This window comes from Peromyscus maniculatus, chromosome 5, assembly GCF_049852395.1.
Source record: "Peromyscus maniculatus bairdii isolate BWxNUB_F1_BW_parent chromosome 5, HU_Pman_BW_mat_3.1, whole genome shotgun sequence".
In the NCBI taxonomy this organism is placed as follows: Eukaryota; Metazoa; Chordata; class Mammalia; order Rodentia; family Cricetidae; genus Peromyscus; species Peromyscus maniculatus.
In genome coordinates this window covers 105,314,323-105,333,365 of record NC_134856.1, presented here as the reverse complement: position 1 = coordinate 105,333,365, position 19,043 = coordinate 105,314,323, and the positions used below count along the sequence as shown (strand labels likewise).

The 19,043-nt window shown below is 42.0% G+C and overlaps 1 protein-coding gene and 1 long non-coding RNA gene across 4 annotated transcripts; one reads left to right on the top strand and one right to left on the bottom strand.

Moving 5' to 3' along the window:
- Positions 1 to 1,942: 1,942 nt before the first annotated feature.
- LOC143273437 (uncharacterized) lies at positions 1,943 to 15,381 on the top strand. The gene is made up of 3 exons (XR_013051519.1): positions 1,943 to 2,136; positions 13,035 to 13,334; positions 15,256 to 15,381. It is a non-coding gene; the product is annotated as an uncharacterized LOC143273437 (long non-coding RNA).
- On the bottom strand, positions 6,335 to 17,545 carry Slc17a2 (solute carrier family 17 member 2). Of its 3 annotated transcripts, none has more exons than XM_006993139.4 (11): positions 17,442 to 17,545; positions 15,366 to 15,577; positions 13,082 to 13,315; positions 12,908 to 12,995; positions 11,516 to 11,602; positions 10,093 to 10,211; positions 9,825 to 9,986; positions 9,235 to 9,367; positions 9,002 to 9,149; positions 8,120 to 8,244; positions 6,335 to 6,997 (listed from the first exon to the last, which is right to left on the bottom strand). In XM_006993139.4, the coding sequence occupies exons 1-11, from the start codon at positions 17,467 to 17,469 to the stop codon at positions 6,990 to 6,992; spliced, it is 1,344 nt and encodes a 447-aa protein (XP_006993201.2). In that variant the 5' UTR covers positions 17,470 to 17,545; the 3' UTR covers positions 6,335 to 6,989. The 3 variants fall into 3 exon arrangements, with proteins under 3 accessions (XP_006993201.2, XP_006993200.2, XP_076429149.1); XM_006993138.4 differs by having other exon boundaries at positions 8,154 to 8,244; XM_076573034.1 differs by lacking the exon at positions 11,516 to 11,602 and having other exon boundaries at positions 8,154 to 8,244.
- Positions 17,546 to 19,043: the final 1,498 nt, after the last annotated feature.

Genomic DNA, 19,043 nt, shown 5'->3' with positions numbered 1-19,043 from the left:
GAGAGCACACATGGCCATCTTGGCACTCGGGAGAGTGAGGAGTCAGGACCAGGTGTCGGATAGCTTGGGCTACAGAGGGAGACTTTGTGTCTTAACCTCCCCTTCCCCACAAAAAACAACAAGATATGGCCATTATAAAAGTGTTTTCAACACAGACTGAGGAAAGCCACTCCACATTCCCCCACTGATGGATATGATCTCTCTCCTCACACTTGAGTCACTTAAAAGAATTATTCAGCTGTACCACCTGACATCACATGGTGTCAGATGCCAGATCCTGAGAACTGTAGTAGCGCTCAGAAAAACAAGGTGTGCAAAAAGAAAACACCCTTACTTCATTTACTTAAACACCTGACCTAGGAAGAACTAGTTGTAGTCCTCATGAAAAAGGAAAAGAAGTAGTTTTTATATAAACTCTCTTACCCTTCGTGGCCAGCACTGCATCTTCATTTTGGGAAATGCCTTCTTGCTCACTCTATGTGATGTACTGTAACAACCATGAGGAACTTGCTTCTCTCTAGAAGCTCAGATTCCATCCATCCTCCCTCTTTAAGCCCAGCAGTGAACATTTGAACTAATTTTCATCATTTGAATTCTCTCCTGAGTCTATTGAGCTCAGGAAGAAGAACATCGAGACTACAGATTCAACACAATTATATCAGCAATGGAGCAAACTGCTGTAACTAAGACCTTGTAAGGTTTCTCCTTAACCCCGGGAGCAGCCACGTCTGTTTCTTTCAATAAATTCAATTAAATAACTTTGTTTGTTTGTTTGTTTTTTGTTTTTTTCGAGACAGGATTTCTCTGTGTAGTTTTGGTGCCTGTCCTGGATCTCATTCTGTAGACCAGGCTGGCCTCGAACTCACAGAGATCCGCCTGGTTCTGCCTCCCAAGTGCTGGGATTAAAGGAGTGCACCACCACCGCCCAGTCTAAATAACTTCTTAGACTTTCTAAGACTTTATTGGGACACACACACACACACACACACACACACACACACACACATACAAAATAATGGACTGAAAGGAAAAAGGAATTGGAAGTATTTTCAAAATATATTTTACTGGAAAAGAATGTAATTGCAAAATTAAAAAAAAAAAGTAAATGTCAGAATAGTTACTGTTTAAAAATAAATAATGTATACAGGAATTGAAAGGACCAGAGTTGGCAGAGGACACTCCAAAACCAAGTTCTCAGCACAAAGGAGATTTATTTGCCCCAGAGGGACAGAGGACAGAGATAAGAGGCAAAGACAGGAGATAGAGGATGAGGGAGAAGGGGAAGGAAACAAGGGGACAGGGGAAGGCCCTGGAGGGACAATGGACTGCCTCTGAATGGAGATGAGACAGACATGGCCCACAGGCAAACATTTTATAAAGGGAAATGGGGGGAACCCTGTGTTAGGATGAGCTGGTTAATTTTGATCAGACAGGCTTGGTCAGTATAGCGTTTTGATGGCTGGACCTTGGTGGTCAGCCTCAGGAAGAGAAAGTGGTCAAACAAGGGAAGGGACCTTAGTGACTAGCTCAAGGTTTAGTGAGGAAGAGGGAAGGGGGAGGCAAGACCTGCCCAAGCCATGTTTGCCATTCTCAGGCCCGCCAGAGCCCTTCAGGAATAACCGTCACTCCTCTGACTGTATACATCATTTTGAAAACTTTAGGTACCCCTTGAATAGTCTGAAGTGACCAACGACTAAAGCTTTTCATTAAAATACTAGTGGGTTATTTTGTGAGTAAAAGACACAACCGGATGAGAAGTTACTACAATTAGAATAAATATTTCATGATATGGTTTAATGTAAGTTTTACCACCTGGTTATGTAATGCCTATCGATTCTAGAAACAGTCACAGAAGTTTTTGAATCTGATGGTTTTTATCTAATTTATGTGGAAGCGTGGTGCTCTGGGAACAGATTCCGTCTCCATGCACCAGGAGCAGTCCCTAAACTACTTTACTTATTCTAACTTCCCAGCATTCACCCTGTGGACAAGGAAAGGCTGTAAGTTTAGAACCCGGGGAAGCGAGGAGCTGCTCTCAAACTGCCCTCAAGTCAACACCCTGGAACAGCCCCTTTGCTGACAAAAGCTGTGAGGTACTTCAGACACTGCGCAGAAATAAGGCGTGATGTCTTTAAAGTAAGTAAAAGACTAAGTAGCCAGGGGAAGCAGAAACAGACACCCTTACAATGCGTTAGAATTAAAAAGGGAGCTAAATCTTCTGATATAGATACAGTGAATATAAAAAGATAATTTAATGAAACATTTGAATATCATGACAATGAATTTTGCATGAGGTAGAGTGAATAACTGTCCAAGGTAACACAATTTGTCAAAAGTGATTGGAGAAAACCCCCTTAATACATCAATAGCATTGTGGGAAATGGAGAAAAGTATCAAAGAAGTCTCCTGAAATCCTTCCAGCCTATTGGCTTTATGAATCAATGCTTCAAGACTTCAAATAGCAACACCAGTCACCCACACTTCACTCTGACTTGCCAGAGTGCTGGAAACAAGGGGGGTGCTCTCCTGTTTGTCTCATATCTAGACACGCTAAAGAGACAAAAGCACAGACAGTGTGCAGCAAGCTTCATCCTTCACATTAGCACGGCGATCCAAGTCCAGAGCAAGCTGTTAGCAAACCCAACCGAGAAATAATCTGTTCTCTATACTCAAGGAGTCCATCTGGGACAGCTTCTGTCCCGGCAGGGTCCCCACCTCTGCCCAAGGGAGTCACTCAGTTGATTTCTTTTTCTTTTTCTTTTTTTTTTTTTTTTTTCGAGACAGGATTTTTAACAGGTTGTTAGTTCTGTCTGCTGTAAGGACCTCTCTGTAACCCTTCACTATAATGTAGTTTTTTTTCCCCCATTCAGCATTGTATTTCTGAGTTCCACCATGGTGCTGTGTGCTGGGGTGTGTCAGTTTTCACTGCTGTAGCAACAGATCATGACTTACTACTTACCCTTTGTTGAATGGGAAGTCGAATTGCTTCCTGCTTGTTATAACTACACTCCTACAAATGTACATGTTTTCACATATATGTACTTTTCTGAGTGAAATTTCGGAGTCTCAAGGTTTAATTTAAATTCACACTGATACCATGCCAAAGCTCATCTGCTCTACACCTTATCAACGCTTGATGTTTCCTTATTCTTTCACACTACTCATTATGCTGTCTAGTGATAGCTCTTTGTTGTTTGATTTTTAGTTTTTAGTGACTAATGAAGTTGAACTTAGTTTTTTCTCTCTCTCTTTTTTAATTGAAAATAGATTTTTTTCCATACAATATATTGGGATCATGGTTCCCCTACCCCAACCCCTTCCAGATCCTCCCCACCTTCCCACTCACCAAAATTTACACCCTTTCTTTCTCTCATTTAGAAAACAAACAAAACAAAAAGCCAAACCAAAAAAAAAAACCCAAAACAAACAAATCAGAATAGGACAAAACAAACATACAAACAGATAAGGAAAAAAAGAGCCAAAGAAAAAGCACAGAAAATACACAGGGATGCAGAGACCACATCCACACACACTGAACTTCTATAAAACACACAGGGATGTAGAGAACACATCCACACACACTGAACTTCTATAAAACACACAGGGATGTAGAGAACACACCCACACACACTGAACTCCTATAAAACACACAGGGATGCAGGGACCACATCCACATACACTGAACTCCTATAAAACACACAGGGATGTAGAGAACACATCCACACACACTGAATTCCTATAAAAACACACAGAGATGTAGAGAACACACCCACACACACTGAACTCCTATAAAACACACAGGGATGCAGAGACCACATCCACACACACTGAACTCCTATAAAAATGGAAGCCATAATGTACAAGCAAAAAGACCTGTAACGTTTAAAATCAAAAAGCACAGACAAACCATTGTGAGAAAAAGAACCTTCAAGAATACCATTGGGTTGGCCACCTACTGCTGGGCATGAGGCCCTGACCGTCAGTGTGGTTTGTATACCCAGTGAGATCTCATTAGAGAAAACAAATTTTTCCTTTGTGAAGGGCTGTCTACTGGAGAGAGCTTCTGGGTTAGGGATGGAGGCTGTGTCCACTTCCCTTCATGGCCCTTGTACCCCATCTGACTTAGAAGGGTACAGTGTGTGTGTTCAGGCCCTGAGTATGCTTCCACAATCTCTGTGAGTTCATGTATGCATCAACCCTGTTGTGTCTAGAAGGCCTTATCTCCTTGGTATCTCCCACCCACACTGGCTCTTACCATCTTTCTACCTCCTTTTCAAGTTCCCTGAGCCCTGAGAGGGGGACTTGATTGAGATATCCCATTTAGACTGAGTGTTCCAAGGTCTCTCACTCTCCGCACATTGTCCTGTTGTGGGTCTCTGTATTGGTTCCCATCTACTGCAGGAGGAAGCTTCTCTGGTGAGGGCTGAGCAAGACTGATCTATGAGTACAGCAGAATGTCATTAGGAGTCATTTTATTGCCAAGTTCCTTTTGCAAAACAACAGTGTTTGGCTTTCTCCTAGGCTCAGGTTCTCAGCCACCTGAGCATTCTCAGGCATGGGTTCCATCTTGCAGAGTGGACCAGTCAGATAGCTGGTCACTCCCACAACTTTTGGGCCACTGTTCGCCAGCATATCATTCAGGCAGATCACTCTTGTGGATCAAAGGCTTTTAGCTGGGTTGGTGTTCACCTTTCTCCTCGGGTAGCATCAAGGGTGCCTTCTTGTACCACGAACCAGTCAGTAAGGATGGAGGCTCTAGTTAGGCACCAGTGTGACCTTTTTGTGTTCAGTGAACCATGCGGATGTTGTCTTGAGAAATAGGGCCTAACCTTCAATTTGTGGAAAGCAACCAATAGCCATGGCAATAGCCTGGGTGTTTCCCATGGGGCCTCTCTGCCAACAACTCAGGTAGAGTGCTATTCCTGGCACTGGAGAGTCTCTTTGGTGGTGAAAGATGTCTGGTTAGAGCTTGGTCTGCCCTGTTACTTGGTCATTCCATTGAGATTTCTTTCATCCACATGTGCACATATTTTAAGGAGCTTCTACTATAGCAGTTTTCCATGACATATGACCCCTCAAATAGCCCTTAGTTTAGTTGTTCCTCCCCATGTCTCCTCTCTTACCCACCTCTTCCTCCCCCTTCTCCATTTAATTCTCAGACTACATATATATGTATAACACACACACACATATAAAACAACACACACACACACACACACACACACACACACACACACACACACACACCCATAACCACAGAAGTTAGAGATTGAGTTCAGGATTCGGAGGAGGGAAGGGCTTTTCTGAGGAAGAAGAAATAGAAAATATAGTCATAGACGGACTGTGTTGTAGGATGGAAGCTGGAATAGGAAGATTTTTTTTTCTTTTTTAGTTTTTAGTAGGATACTTAGGACAGAATTTCTCTTCTTTGAATCCCTGTCATGTGTCCATTTTTCTATTGGACTCTCTCTCTCTCTCAACTCTCTCTCCTCCCTTCCTCTCTCCTTTCCCTGTCTTCCTTCCTTCATTTGTTCATTCATTTGTTCACCCCTGAGCTCTCTCTCCCCTCATATGTAAGTGCCAGTTCATTCGATTTCCTCTCTTTCCATGCTTCTTCTAGTTTTCTACACGCTCTTTCTCTGTGTAGGATAAAGATTCAGAAAGCAGAACCAATGTGTCATCATCTCAGCATTGCCCTCAGGACCTGACACCAGCTGTTATCCTTACAACATCTGCTTAAGGGTACCTCTTGGTTCTGACCCGGACCTGATTAGAAGATTCTCTTCCCCTAATGAATTTATCTAAGGTTCAGGTCCTGTGTTGTTTTGGAATTCTGAATGGTTTAAACAATACTGCTTTTCTAGGGAAATTGAGGAAAAACAGGAGGCATCTGTATGGAGTACATTTCACACAGTAAGATACAACATCAACTACTACTGTAGTTGAAGATGATTATTTGGGAGAATATAAAGGTCAAATGGACTCTCTCTACCCTCAGGATGAACTGCTCTTGTGAAATTTCTTCCCATGCCTCTCTCCAGCTCACTTTCCCTTTGGTAATTTCTTCCTCGGTGGAAGTTATCTATTAACTTAAAGGTGTTTCTGTTTCCTCCTTCTATTTTTACCATGTTACTAAACTTTCTCAGTGTTTTGGGGTGTCCATCTGTTCTTCTCATGTGATAAGCATTGCAATTTTGTTATCTCTCTTCTTGTATTCCTTTTTAACTTCATTCATTGAATCTTTTTCTCATCGTTTTCTGGTAATAACCTCTAAGAAATTAGCTAGGATTCATAAATATTGTTCCATTTATAGAATGAATCCTATTTTAGACAGTTTTAACATAGTCTGTTTATTCTTAGCATATTTATTTTAACAGCATTTAACCACATAAACACCCATGAACAAAGTCAGTTCTGTGGTTATAGGTTTAAATTCTGTCCTTTGCTGAGTTTTATAACTCATAGAAACAATTCCTACAAGATCATCTCTGTGTCCATAACAGTCCCCATGAAGGTATTGATCAGATTATTTCAGATAGATTTTTATTCATCTAGTACTCTCCAAAGAGGAAAATTCAAAGGTGACTAGAATTTACTTCAAATTCCTCTACCAATTAACCATAGTTGCCTATTGGAAAAAAATCCTGGGGAATCTAAAATGTAGTGGCACCTGGGTTCCACCCCAGAATAACTCACTCTGAAAAGTAGCCTGGGCATACGTTTTTGAAGCTCTTTGGAAAAGGAAGCACCTAGCCAGAGGAGAGAAGTGCTGTGTCTATGGTTATGAGAAAGAGTGGTGATAAGCAATGGTAAGAAGTTGAGGGCCAGTACTTCATTTGGGTCTCCATCCCTCCCTCCATCTTCAGAGGCGGGTGAGAGTCCTTTCTCGGGCCCAGTTCTGAATCTCTGCTTGTCCAAACATAAGGTAAAAGATCAGACCAAACATGTTGACAGCAGCAGACAGGAAAAACACATTCCTCCATCCTGATTCAGAATCCTGGACACAGAAATATACAATAATTATTAATATTATAAATCCCTTCACCACCAGTTATACAAATCCTCCACTTTGCATATTGCAATGCTAATCACAAATATTTAGGGGGCAAATGTAGAATGCACTTAGCATCTTGTCAGCCAAGAGGGACCACAAAACTGTTGGGGACTCTAAAAAGCACATTGGGTCCTATTTTATGGAAGCTATTTCTTCAAACAAAACCAAATGAAACAATATTGATTTTCTAGAAATCTGGATTTCCACAATTATGAAAGCGAAGCTTTACAGTTGTTACTAAAATCCATCATTAAGATCTTCCCCTCTTGCTTTGTTGAGTTTTTTGGCTGTTGAGTTCCATCAGCTCAGCTCCTTCTGAGGACCTTTGACCTGAGCTACACTTGACCTGTTGGAGAGACCCTCCTGTCAGGCCAATCACAGTTCATTGCTGGCATTGTCACCATAGGGAATTCTTGCAAATTTCCTCAGAAAGTAGCCTGGAATCTAGGTCACCTAGCTGTACTAAAACCAAAACAAAAATTTGCTTCTCAGGTTGATACTCTTCCTCCTATTTGGATTCTTCCATTCCTGCCTTCCTCTCGCTCACTAGTCTACACTTGTAGGCTTGGAGCAAACTTCCCACTCCATGATCCCTGGACTCTCTCTGCTGTTCTCTTCCTTAAACTGACCCTGGGGTACTTGGTTTCCCCTTTATGAGGTGAAAAACTGTCTATAATTGATCTGATTGGACTCTTCATGATCTCCCCCTTCCTTCCTTCTGTGGTCATCATTTACTAACTCTTGACATGGTCTCCATCATTCTAATCATAATGAAGACCTCTCTTGTCTATTTGATTGTAAGCCTAATCTTTAATGGCTGAGCTACCACTCACTCTTTTTACCTCCTGGAAGTCATAGAAAGACTGTCATTTGCACCCAAACATCCCATGAATGCCTATCCCGTTCGAAAAGTTCAGTTTTCTCTCTTTCCCTGGGAAGCATGGCATGCCAGCGTCTGATCTAGAGTTCTTCATGACCTGAGTGTTCAAGTCCATGCTTGCGTCCCCCGGCCAACCATACCATCTTTGAGAGCACAGTGTATATGTTCAATGCCTAAAACAATACCTGCCACTTGCAGATGTTCAATAACATGCCCAACCTGACTGATGAGGAATCCGGTGGTAGTGGAAGAGATGATTCCTGCAGTAAGCCCAAATCCCCTGGAGATGCCCATGAGGAAACTTGCATATCTGTGGAGGAGATGACTTGATGTAGGAACCATCGATGACACCCGCAGCACTTGAACTTTCATGAAACACACTTTTAATGGCAAGGTCACTTGGTCTACTGCAGTTTTTATTACTAAAGATATCCAAAGAGATGCCTATTCACCAACTTTGAAATTATCTGTCCACCGAATCAAGAGCTGAATAACCAGAGAACTAGTCTCCGTGGGAACTGAGATTTTTCATCACACTGCTCAGTGCAGAAGGCAGTTTGCATAGCAGACAGGATATTGGCTCCGAAGCTACACCCTGCCTTGAGATCCCGGCTCTGCCCTTGTGTTATCATAGACACGTATTGTATACCCTTGTACACACCTTGTCTCCTCTCCCGGAATTAGAGGGTCATAAATGGGATCAACCTAATGTATTTGTGATGGTGGCACATATTGATTTATGAGAGTATGTTAGCATAGGTCTGGTTCATGGTGAGTAGTTCATGTGTGGTGGCTGATGTAACAAACATCCTGGAAATTTCCAAAACAGATATCTGTGACCTTGTTCCAAAACACACAGTCTAATCTCTTATCAGGAAACTTGAAAAACTTTCATCTAGCCAGGAATGAGACACATGGCCATGGCTGTGAACCAACATTTCTAGCTATCTGTCGCTCCGCCTTGATTTAGTACATGTCAACAACAGACAGGCTTTGAACATTGACATTGACAGCTGAGATCTACCAGTGCTTTGGGGGTTTGATGAAGGCAATAGACTAGCCCTTACCTGGGGGCAACATCTAGGGTGTTGATGATGAACCCTGAGTCACACAAATTGCTGGTCCCAGGAATGAGTATCAGCAAAACAATGGTTGCTATGTAACTGGAAGTCACAAAAGGCAGGGCCACAGCACAGAGGGATGGAAGAAGGAGCCCTGGAGAATAAGCACACAGTCAAGAGGCTTCTCAAGCCCCACGCAAGAAGGGGGTGGTTACCTGAATCCACACCCCTGTCCTTACCCAGGGATGAGAAGAGTTTTCGGACTCTGATTAAGCTGAGATGGTTCCTGGACAGAAGGAAATCTGCCATCTGTCCTCCTAGAATGGTGCAGCTGGCGCCAGCGATGAACGGCAGGGAGGACAGGACCCCGCTCTGAAAGAAGGAACCGGACACAGAATGTCACAGAGCAGTGCAAGTGCCAGCATTTATCACACAGACCCATCTTAGCCCAACTGCCACCATTCCAAGCCATTTGAGGGAAACTAGCACCTTGGCCACACCGGAAGAGCACTGTCTTAGGGAAGAGAACCAACTCCTGAGAAAAGCTATGTCAGTTTCTGGGCAAAACTTCTGGACCGTTGCGAGTGGCAGAAGACCCTGGTGATTAAGAACCCTGATGCACAGCAGCTTCACCGTGCAGCAGTCACATAAGCCAAGGCAAATTATCTCACCTCTGAGTGTCCCAATTCCACTGCTGTGGAATAGGAATCATGGCACTGCCTCCGTCACCATCATTGAGAAGGTTAAATGATTCTATACACTGGAATATAATGGACAGCACAGGACGACAGTCATTATTGTCACAGTAGTAGTAGGGGAGTGTACTCACATCTCTGATGTTAACATGGAGCACTGTACTGATGTACGTCGGTAGGTAGGTTATAATTATGGTGCATAGCCAGAAATGACTGAAAAAACCCATGAAAATGGCCCACAGTGGCAGGCATCTGACCATAGCCTTTATGGGGATGGATCTTCTGGGAGAACTAGACTGAAAAAAACATCAATCAGCATCGGCGTTAGGATGGGTCTCCCTAGAAACAGTGCTCTGCAGACCTCTGCCTGGCCCATGGGTGGAAGGAGAGGGTGCAGTGTACCTGCTGAGCCAGTGAGGATGTGATATGTTCCTTTTCCCTCACACTTATGCACGGGTGATGCATGGGGTCATCGTAAATCACTGTGAACCACAGGACACAACAGACACAGCCAATGCTACCTGGGAAGTAGGGATGACATTAATTTTCAGGTAGATTCATATTTTGGAAGAATAGGATTTTTTTTTCTGAAATATCACAGCCTATCACACATATTGACTTGGGATTATTCCACCATAAAAACCTAAATTTTTCGTATCTTCTTTTTCACTCTGCAAAACTCTTCTACTGAACCTTTTTAGATGCCAGAATCCTGGAGATAATGTGAGCACGGATAGATACGGCACAGCGGAGGCTTAGGGATCCGGTGTTTATCCTCATATGTGGTCTTAACAGTAATTTTTTAGCACACATATCATCGTCTTCTTTTGGTTTGCATGGTCAGAACTGATGGGAAAAGTGGTTATATGTGCATGAAACTACTGGTCATAAAGTCAATCATTGTGGCACAAAAGTATTTCTAATATGTTTGCAGGAGATTGAAATTTGTATTCAAACTATAGATCCCTTGTGGAGTCCCAGGAGGAGAAGCTCTTCCATGCCTGCTTAACATATGTGAAACATAGTGATGGGGATTCACGTTGTTGGGGAGAATGCACCTCATGCCGGGAGCATGTTTAACAATACCACTGGGCTAAAACAAAAGAACAGACTGAAGAAAGTTGTCTACTTATTGGGATCTTTGTCATCTCAAAAATATTCTATGTTAAAAGATTTTTGGGACTAGTGGTCTTTAAATCCCTCCCATCTTATTGGATTAATCCATTATTTTATTGGGAACTAAATTTCAGATGTTATGATTATCAAAGTAGTCTAGGAAACATGATGTAATGGACTCTTTGATTTAAGCGTTTCACAGTTCAGTGAGGAGATGAGAAACACAGTAGAACCTGAAGGGGAAGTACCAATAAGAACCAGAGAGGGGAGGATGGCTGAACCTGATGGGTAAGCCACAGAAGGGAAGGAACATCTGAATTAAGCTTTGCACGGCTCACTTGGTAGAGGATGAAGGTAATAACTATTACACAATGTGGACACACTAAAGGTGCACTCAACCAGCTTTGATGTCTTAACCATACAGAGTCACAAGGCCAGGGACTTTATATGTGGTGGTAGAGATGCTGGGGAGGTAAAGAGTGATCTTGTCTGCCCTGTGCATGTGGATTGTCCAAACCACTGGGAAGGTATGAGACCAAGATACATGAACTATATATTAAGAAAGCTACCAATCTTCAACATTCTTCATCATTTTCCATTTAACAAAGGGCATGGGGAGATTGCAAGTGATGTATGTCTTAAAATCAATGACTGAAAAATGGAAATATGATTTAAATTTAAGTTTAGGATTTAAGAGACAGTGACTCACCAAAGATATAGAAGATGAAAGGCCAGCCCAATGACTGTGAGATTAATCCCCCCACACAGAGGATGATGAAGGACCCAAATGCTGCCCCTAAAGAGAAGACAGAGAAAAAGCACTCATGGAAATAGCAATGGTAGATTGTGGACATTGTCCCTAGAGTGAGGCAGCTGATTTGAAGTTGCTGGGTAATGAGAGGGTTCGTCCCTGTTCACTAGACTCTCCCAACATCACATGAAATGATGAGCATTGTAATGAGCAATAGTTTACTTCAGTGGCTCCTTAACAGCAATGCCACCAACTCTAACTGCTCAGTTCATCATAGAATCTCTCTGCAAGTACAACTTACTAAAATTAAAGAGGCACAGTCCCTGCCTTCAAGGAGATTTTGGCCTGAATTGGTGAGAAAACAATGAGCAAAATTCACTCTTACAAATGTATTAAACTAGATTACAATTGGACCTTGGGGTCTACGCTCACCACAGCAACAGCCCGGCCTGGTGGCACATACCTGCCACCCCAGCAATCAGGACTCTCAGGAAAAAAAAAGGAGTGACACAAATTTGAGGCCACTCTGGACCACATCGAGAGTACCAGGCCAGCTGTGGCTGTCTACTAAAACCGTGTCTCAAATAAACAACAACCAAATCAACAAAACCGAACAGCAATTACAGCTATGTATTTACAGACTATGCTTTTCACAATAGGAAATGCATTTTATATAGAAATACTACACATACCTAGTATACATAAACACTTGCACATACAAACACATATACAAACCCCAGAAAGGTTTCATGAGCTCATAGTCACCTGTCCAATCTGAAAGCAATCCAGTGTATTCCATTCTATTCCATTCCATTCTCTCCTACCCTCTCTTATCCTCTCTGTTCATTTGCATGTTTTAAATCCCAGATTTTGCTGCCACTAAATTGATATCATGATACAGTTACATGTCTTCAATTTGAAAAGTGATGTAGAATGTGAATGTGATAATAGAATTATAATGTGCAATGGGAACAGATACAATTGCCTCAGCAGTACAAAGCTAAGCTATCGGTGATGGAAGGAGAAGAAATCAGCCAGAGAAGAATTTCGCAGTAGAGGAAGTCGTGAGGACAGTGCTGATGGAGAAGCAAACAGGAGGGTCTCTGTGTGGGGACAGACAGCATGCTGTGACCTGTGCTGGACACAGGAGTGAGATGTTGATAGGAGCTTAGTTCTGTTCTTCACATATGTGTTCTCAGGTCTACAAGCTGATCTGCAGTCGTCCCAATGACATTTTAATGCAGCCACTGGTCTTAATAAATAGTAGTGATGCATCTCCATGATTCTTCAACGACTCCTCAATCCCAACGGGACCAAATCTGAACACCTTAGTTTGTTTCGCGTCCTCACCTGAGCCAGCAATGCTGGTGAGCTTGCTCCGTTCGAGCGGAGGGGCCCACTTTGCCCAAATTGTGAACTGACCGGTCCATGCCATTCCCTGCAACAAAAGTCATTAAGATCTTTGTCCTCTTTGCAGATATTGGGAATCTCTATCCCCCTCAGTCTGAGAAAGTGTCTGGCTACCTGGGCCATCCCCTGGACTGTGCGAATGGCGATGACCAAAATCACCCCAAAGTCAGCAGCCAGTGGAGTTACCAGCGTGAGCAGGGATGAGATGAGCAAACCAGCACCAAGAATCTGCTTCGCTCCAAATATGCCCGCTAAATAGCCACTTGGAATCAGAGTCAGTATGATTCCATAACTGATGGAGCTAAAGATGATGCCCTGCGTCTCTGTGCTCCACTGATAAACAGCGGCCTGGAAAGGAAGAAAAAGAGTGAGTAGGTGAATCCTCCTTGCTGAGTCCTGACTTGAAAATCTACATTATACTCACAGTTGTTCGGTATTCAAGAGATTCCATTATAAAAATATTTATTTTGGTGTAGGTTTTTTTTTCTCTCAAATTTTTACCTAACATTATTTTTATTTGTTTGTTTTACAAATAACCAACTCTATCCCTAATTTGTTTCCCTTAAAACATTTTAAACATAAGAAATAAAGAAAAGAGATAAAGATATCTAATTGTGGGGCTGGAGAGATTCTTAGCTGTCAAGAGTAGGTGTTGCTCTTACAGAGGACACTGATTCAGTCCCCAGAACCTATGTGGTGGCTCACAACTGTAACACAAGCTCCAGTGGATCTGACGTCCTTTTGGCTTCTGTGGACACCAGGCACATATGTGGAGGACACACAAACACACTGACAAATGCCCACACACAGAATATAAAGATAAACCTTTAAGAAAAAATGAACAATCACTTAGATGAGAGGATGAAAACTGTATCTAACCACAGCAGGATGGCTTATTTGCTAAAGAACTTCTTTTAAAACCTGAGTGGTGGTGCTCATTGAATACAGTGAACATGACTTTGCTGATTTCTTATCAGAATTAACCGGATTGAAAAACAAAATCACATTTACTTGTTATGTATGGTCTTCCTAGAAGAGCCAAGTTACTAAGATATACATTGTGAATGAGTAAATTCTTCTGGCATAACTCAATACATAATTTTGATAGTCTCTAGATATCTAGATCTGGAATCATTATAAATTAGATCACCAAAGAATATAAAACAAGAAATACTTTATTCACATAAGATAACTCTTATCAGCCAGGTGTTGGTGGAACACGCCTTTAATCTCAGCACTAGGGAGGCAGAGGAGGCAGATTTCTATGAGTTAGAGGTCAGCCTGGTCTATATAACCAGTACTAGGACAATCAGGGGTACATAGAGGGGGCCCTGTCTCAAAAAAAAGCAAAGAAAATAAAGATTATTATAACTCAGAGTATATGATTCATATTAGAATAAACATGTGAGGGTGGACATAAACAGAACAGAAAATTTGAGGATGGGAAGACAGTTTGGGAGGGCACAAGAGAAAGAATAATTTCAAGCTATCTTTTGTAGAATGCCTGCGATTTGTGTAAAGAGAACAAGAAAAACGCATTCCTATTGGATAAAAAGGAAATTAGGCTTGCAACATGTGGAATATGAACTGCTCCCGCACTGCCAGTGACAGTGGCTGGCTGAGAGCAGAGTCATTTGGGGGCCATTTACGGATGGGAATGTGCTGAGGAGGAAGACCAGGCTCTGGCGGAGCACAGTGGGTCCTGCCACACGTCAGTTAACTGGACGGTGCCCTGAGTTCCCGAGCACAGGAGTGTGATGAGAAGGTGAAATATAACACAGTCATAAACCATGAATTATAGGATGACATTAGGAGTGTGTAGTAAATAGAGGATAAAGGACGACTGCCAAAATAGGGTGTCTTTATGATTCTGAAACAAATGTGATGAGCATGTGGTAAAGGTATTATTTAACTCATTGGTTAATGAGGGAATTGGTAAAAATATGGCAGCCTGTGAAAAGAACCACACATATCTAAGCTGGACACAAAGCAGGAATGGAATTTAAATCAACGGCAAACTGCCTTATTCAGCCTCAGTGCAGGAGCTGCTGACTGGGGAAGAGTAGAGACCGAGTCTCCACAGGACTAGAATCATAAGCATTTCTATTCATCATATAGAATTTGAAGAGCTAGTTTTTCTCTGAAGATATCCAAGTCGTTTATTTGTCCTATTTTTAAATTGCTAACATTTGCTTACAATTTGTCTATAATATTACTTCAATGAACGATAATTACTATTGCACACTCAAGCAATGCCTCAAAAATCATCTCAGTTCCTTTCCATTTAGAGTTGAATTCTATGCTCAGCAGAGTGAAGACTGCAGCCTCCCTATCCTGTTCTGCCTCCCTATCAGTGACGTTTTCTCTCGGCATAGAGCCTGCTCCTCACCACACTCACCCGAGTACTAAAGTCCTTGATGTTTCTGCTCCAGTTACCGAGGGGGTCTGTCAAAGGCCCCTCAGAGGACATGCTAGCTGGCTCCTGATGCTGTGTGCTGTTCACCATGGCGATGATGGCAATGCTCAGACTCACACGTTGCGTTATCATGGTGAAGTTGGAGAAGTGCATAATGAGAGCCAGCCCATAGCGTAGTGAGCAGAGACCTGCACCTAGGCAGTACAAGAGTTACACAGTGAGCACCCCAGAGGACACTGCTCTTTCCCATTTATTCCACAGTCAAATCTGAAAGAACTCCAGATCACATGACTCAGTGCAACTGTCTTGCTTGTTGTTGTTTTTTCATCCTTTCTCTTTTTCTCTTCCTTTTCTCTCTCTCTCTCTCTCTCTCTCTCTCTCTCTCTCTCTCTCTCTCTCTCTCTCTCTCTCTCTCTCTCTCTCTCTCTCTTCAGATCCCACCTTTGCATATGCTTATCAGGCAAGCAGTCTACGTCTGAGCTTTGCTTTACTCTCAGCCCTTTTTAGAGTGCACTTGAGACTGGTCTCATTAAGTTGCCCAGATTGACTTTGAATTGACTTTGTAGCCCAGGAAGGCCTTGAACTTTCAATCTCTCATGCCTTAGCCTTCCACAATGCCAGAACTACAGACCAGATGTCACCAGGCCCAGCTAATTCCAGTGACCTCTTTTCACAAAAATAATATTTCTTCCAAACTCCATTGCCATATTATTTTGCTAGCTTTATTACAGTGGGTATGATGAGTTTGGGATCTTGCAAATATGGCCTTCTTTAGAGACGTGGAGACAGATGATGAGCAAGAGGAAAGCTTTAATGCAAGGGTCTCATGTCACATTGCTCCAAAATAGGAGATTAGGGGAAAGAAGGCAGAGCCAACCATGAATGCCAGCTGTCTCCATTGCAAGTAAGTGGTCCATCTCATTTAGCACATTCATTTCTCACAGAGCTTTGTGAGATTATACACTGACAGATGCCTTTCAGGAACACTACTTCCCTGTCTGAGGATTCTCCTTTGAGCTGTCAGAGAAATAACATTTCTCTCCTTTCCTGTTCTGAACTCTCTCCCTCACTATCCCCGTTGTCTTTTTTCCACTGAGACAAGATCTGAGTTTGTTGTCCAAGGCTAGTCTGGAACTCCTAGGCTCAAGTGGCACCCCCAGCTCAGCCTCTGGAACATCTGGAACTGTAGCTGTTCACCACTGTGCCCATCTGAGAGCTGATATTCCACAACACCTGATCACTTTAGTAACTCTTCTTTCCTGTGTGTTACTAGATCCTGTCTTCATGGCACTTCAGCTTTTCAAACAAATATGTAGAAATAATTTTACTAAACTTATAGGTAAAATGGTAGAATAGTATTCATTGGATGTGTAACACACATGTATATATTTATACATTCAATATACTTCCAATATATATGTATGTGTAATGTGTGTACTGGTATTCTGTATCTATTCCCAATAAAATAAAGCAATGGGCCAATATTAGAAGGATTTCCAGGTCACTGATGGGTTAGGCTTTTTTTCCCCTTCATATTTGAAAAACTGAGTTGTGGGACACAAACAGGATCTGTAAAGAAATAGAAAAAATAAATGGAAGAAATCTCTAAGTAGCCCAACGGGTAGAACTAGTTGCCTGAAAATGAATTATTTCAATATCTGTTTGAGTTTCCAAGCTCAGAGGAAGCGGCCAGCCGTTTGGCAACTGTATTCTGCAGGAATCCGTGCCTAAGCTGGCAGTTTGCGTTAACATCACTTGTTCAAAACTCATTGCATTCCTTAGATACAGGATTTATGGATCATTTGGTTCAATTCTGCCAGATTAACCCATGGTGTCTCCTGACAATGAAGCAGCAGGTGACAGTTTGGGATTGAGGCTTGGTCTGCTTCAATTAATCCCAGCCCTCAGGAGGCTTAAATAGGATCAGAAGTTCACTAAGAGAATCCAGAGGAGCAATATAATAAAAAAGCAGGGAGAAGACAGCAGGCAAGTGTGAAAAAGCTGGAGCCGGGCACCGAGTCTTCTAGAATGACCTGCAAATGAGGACAGTGGCCTTACCTTTCCTGGTGGTAGGCTTCTCATCCATTTTGCTTCTCTGGGGAATGGTGTGCACTCTGCAGTGGAGTTCCCCTCTGCCCCGAATCACGGTCACCACGACAGGCTTTGACCTAAGGGAAGGATATCATGCAAGAAATGACACACAGCCTCCTCCCGCCATCACTGCCTTCTCTGGGGATCAGGAAGAGGTGCACATTGGTTGTTTGTTTTTCTTTATGACTTTCACATCCTGACCCTCATAGACTGTGACTATGCTTTCAAGTGGACTATGTTATTATGAGGAAATAACTGTAAAGCCTTAGGGCAAATTGTTTAAATTCTCTAACCATCCATTTTTGCATCTGCTTAATAAGTTTTCTTTCTGAGTGATGCTATAAAACTGAGAAAAGGAAGCTGCAAAGACTTAATCAAACCACAGAGAACCATGCAATGCTAGGAAGCATCATTACTTATAAAACAGGACAGTTGAGCTCAAGAGCTGAAGATCAAGGTTCCTGAGCAGCCTTTACTCTCATCCTGACCATTTTTCTCTTCCCTCTGGACAAGCACAGTATTCTGTGGCATCTTCTTTGAAGATGCTACATGATGTTCACACGCTGTAATGGTCAGTGTTAATTGCCAACTTGTAGAATCTAGAGTCACTTGGGAAGATGGACCTATGGGTAGCCTTGTGTGAGATTATCTTGATTATGTTAACTGAGAGAAGTTTTATCCAGTGTGGGTGGCACCATTCCCTAGGCAGGGGACCCTGGACCGCATAAGAGTGGAAAAAGAAAGTTGAGCACTAACGTGCATGCATTACTCCCTTCTTCTGACAGATATAAACTGAGCAGCTGCTTCAAGCTTCTGAGGCCTTGACTTCCCTTATATGATTAAAGTATTGTTTACTGCACATGAAATGAACATTTTATTGAGCTGACAATATCTTTAAAACATTTATAAAACTATACTGAGTGGGGAATTTCTGCTGTAATCATAAATGAATTTAGCTACTTTGAAAAGCAAATAAAAATACTGGCCCCCAATATGGTCATGTTTAAGTCAGTATCTGTATATCTTTGGAAGGGGTATATTCATTTGCTTCTCTTAGGAATTCTAAAAATCTTGTAAATTAACCATTTTTAGACTGTGTCTTCAATGACTGTTAAAACTACCTGCATCATATTTATGTTTCATAATTCAGGATTTTATACTTTCTGAACCCAAATTTAAAGAGATATACCCACATTCTTAAAGATTCTCATAATCTATAACAGAGAACCATGATGGAAGATACAGATGAAGAAAATAATTTTATCCCAAACATCCATTGTAATATTTTTTATAACAGCAAAATATTGGAGACACAGTGATCAAACTGTAGGGGTATGGAGGGTGAGTTTTGAGGGCTTCTTGTCAAGGACTCTGTTAAAACAACGCTTTTAAATCTACTGAGATAATATCAGAGGAATACTTTGTACTCAGAGAGTGTACGTAGGATAATGTGGAAGCCACATATGGAGAAAAAAATTACACAAGCAGAGCCATAGATGTTCCCAACGGGCAGACTCTGGGAGTTATTTTATTATTCATTATTTCTCATATGTGTGATGTTTTATGTGC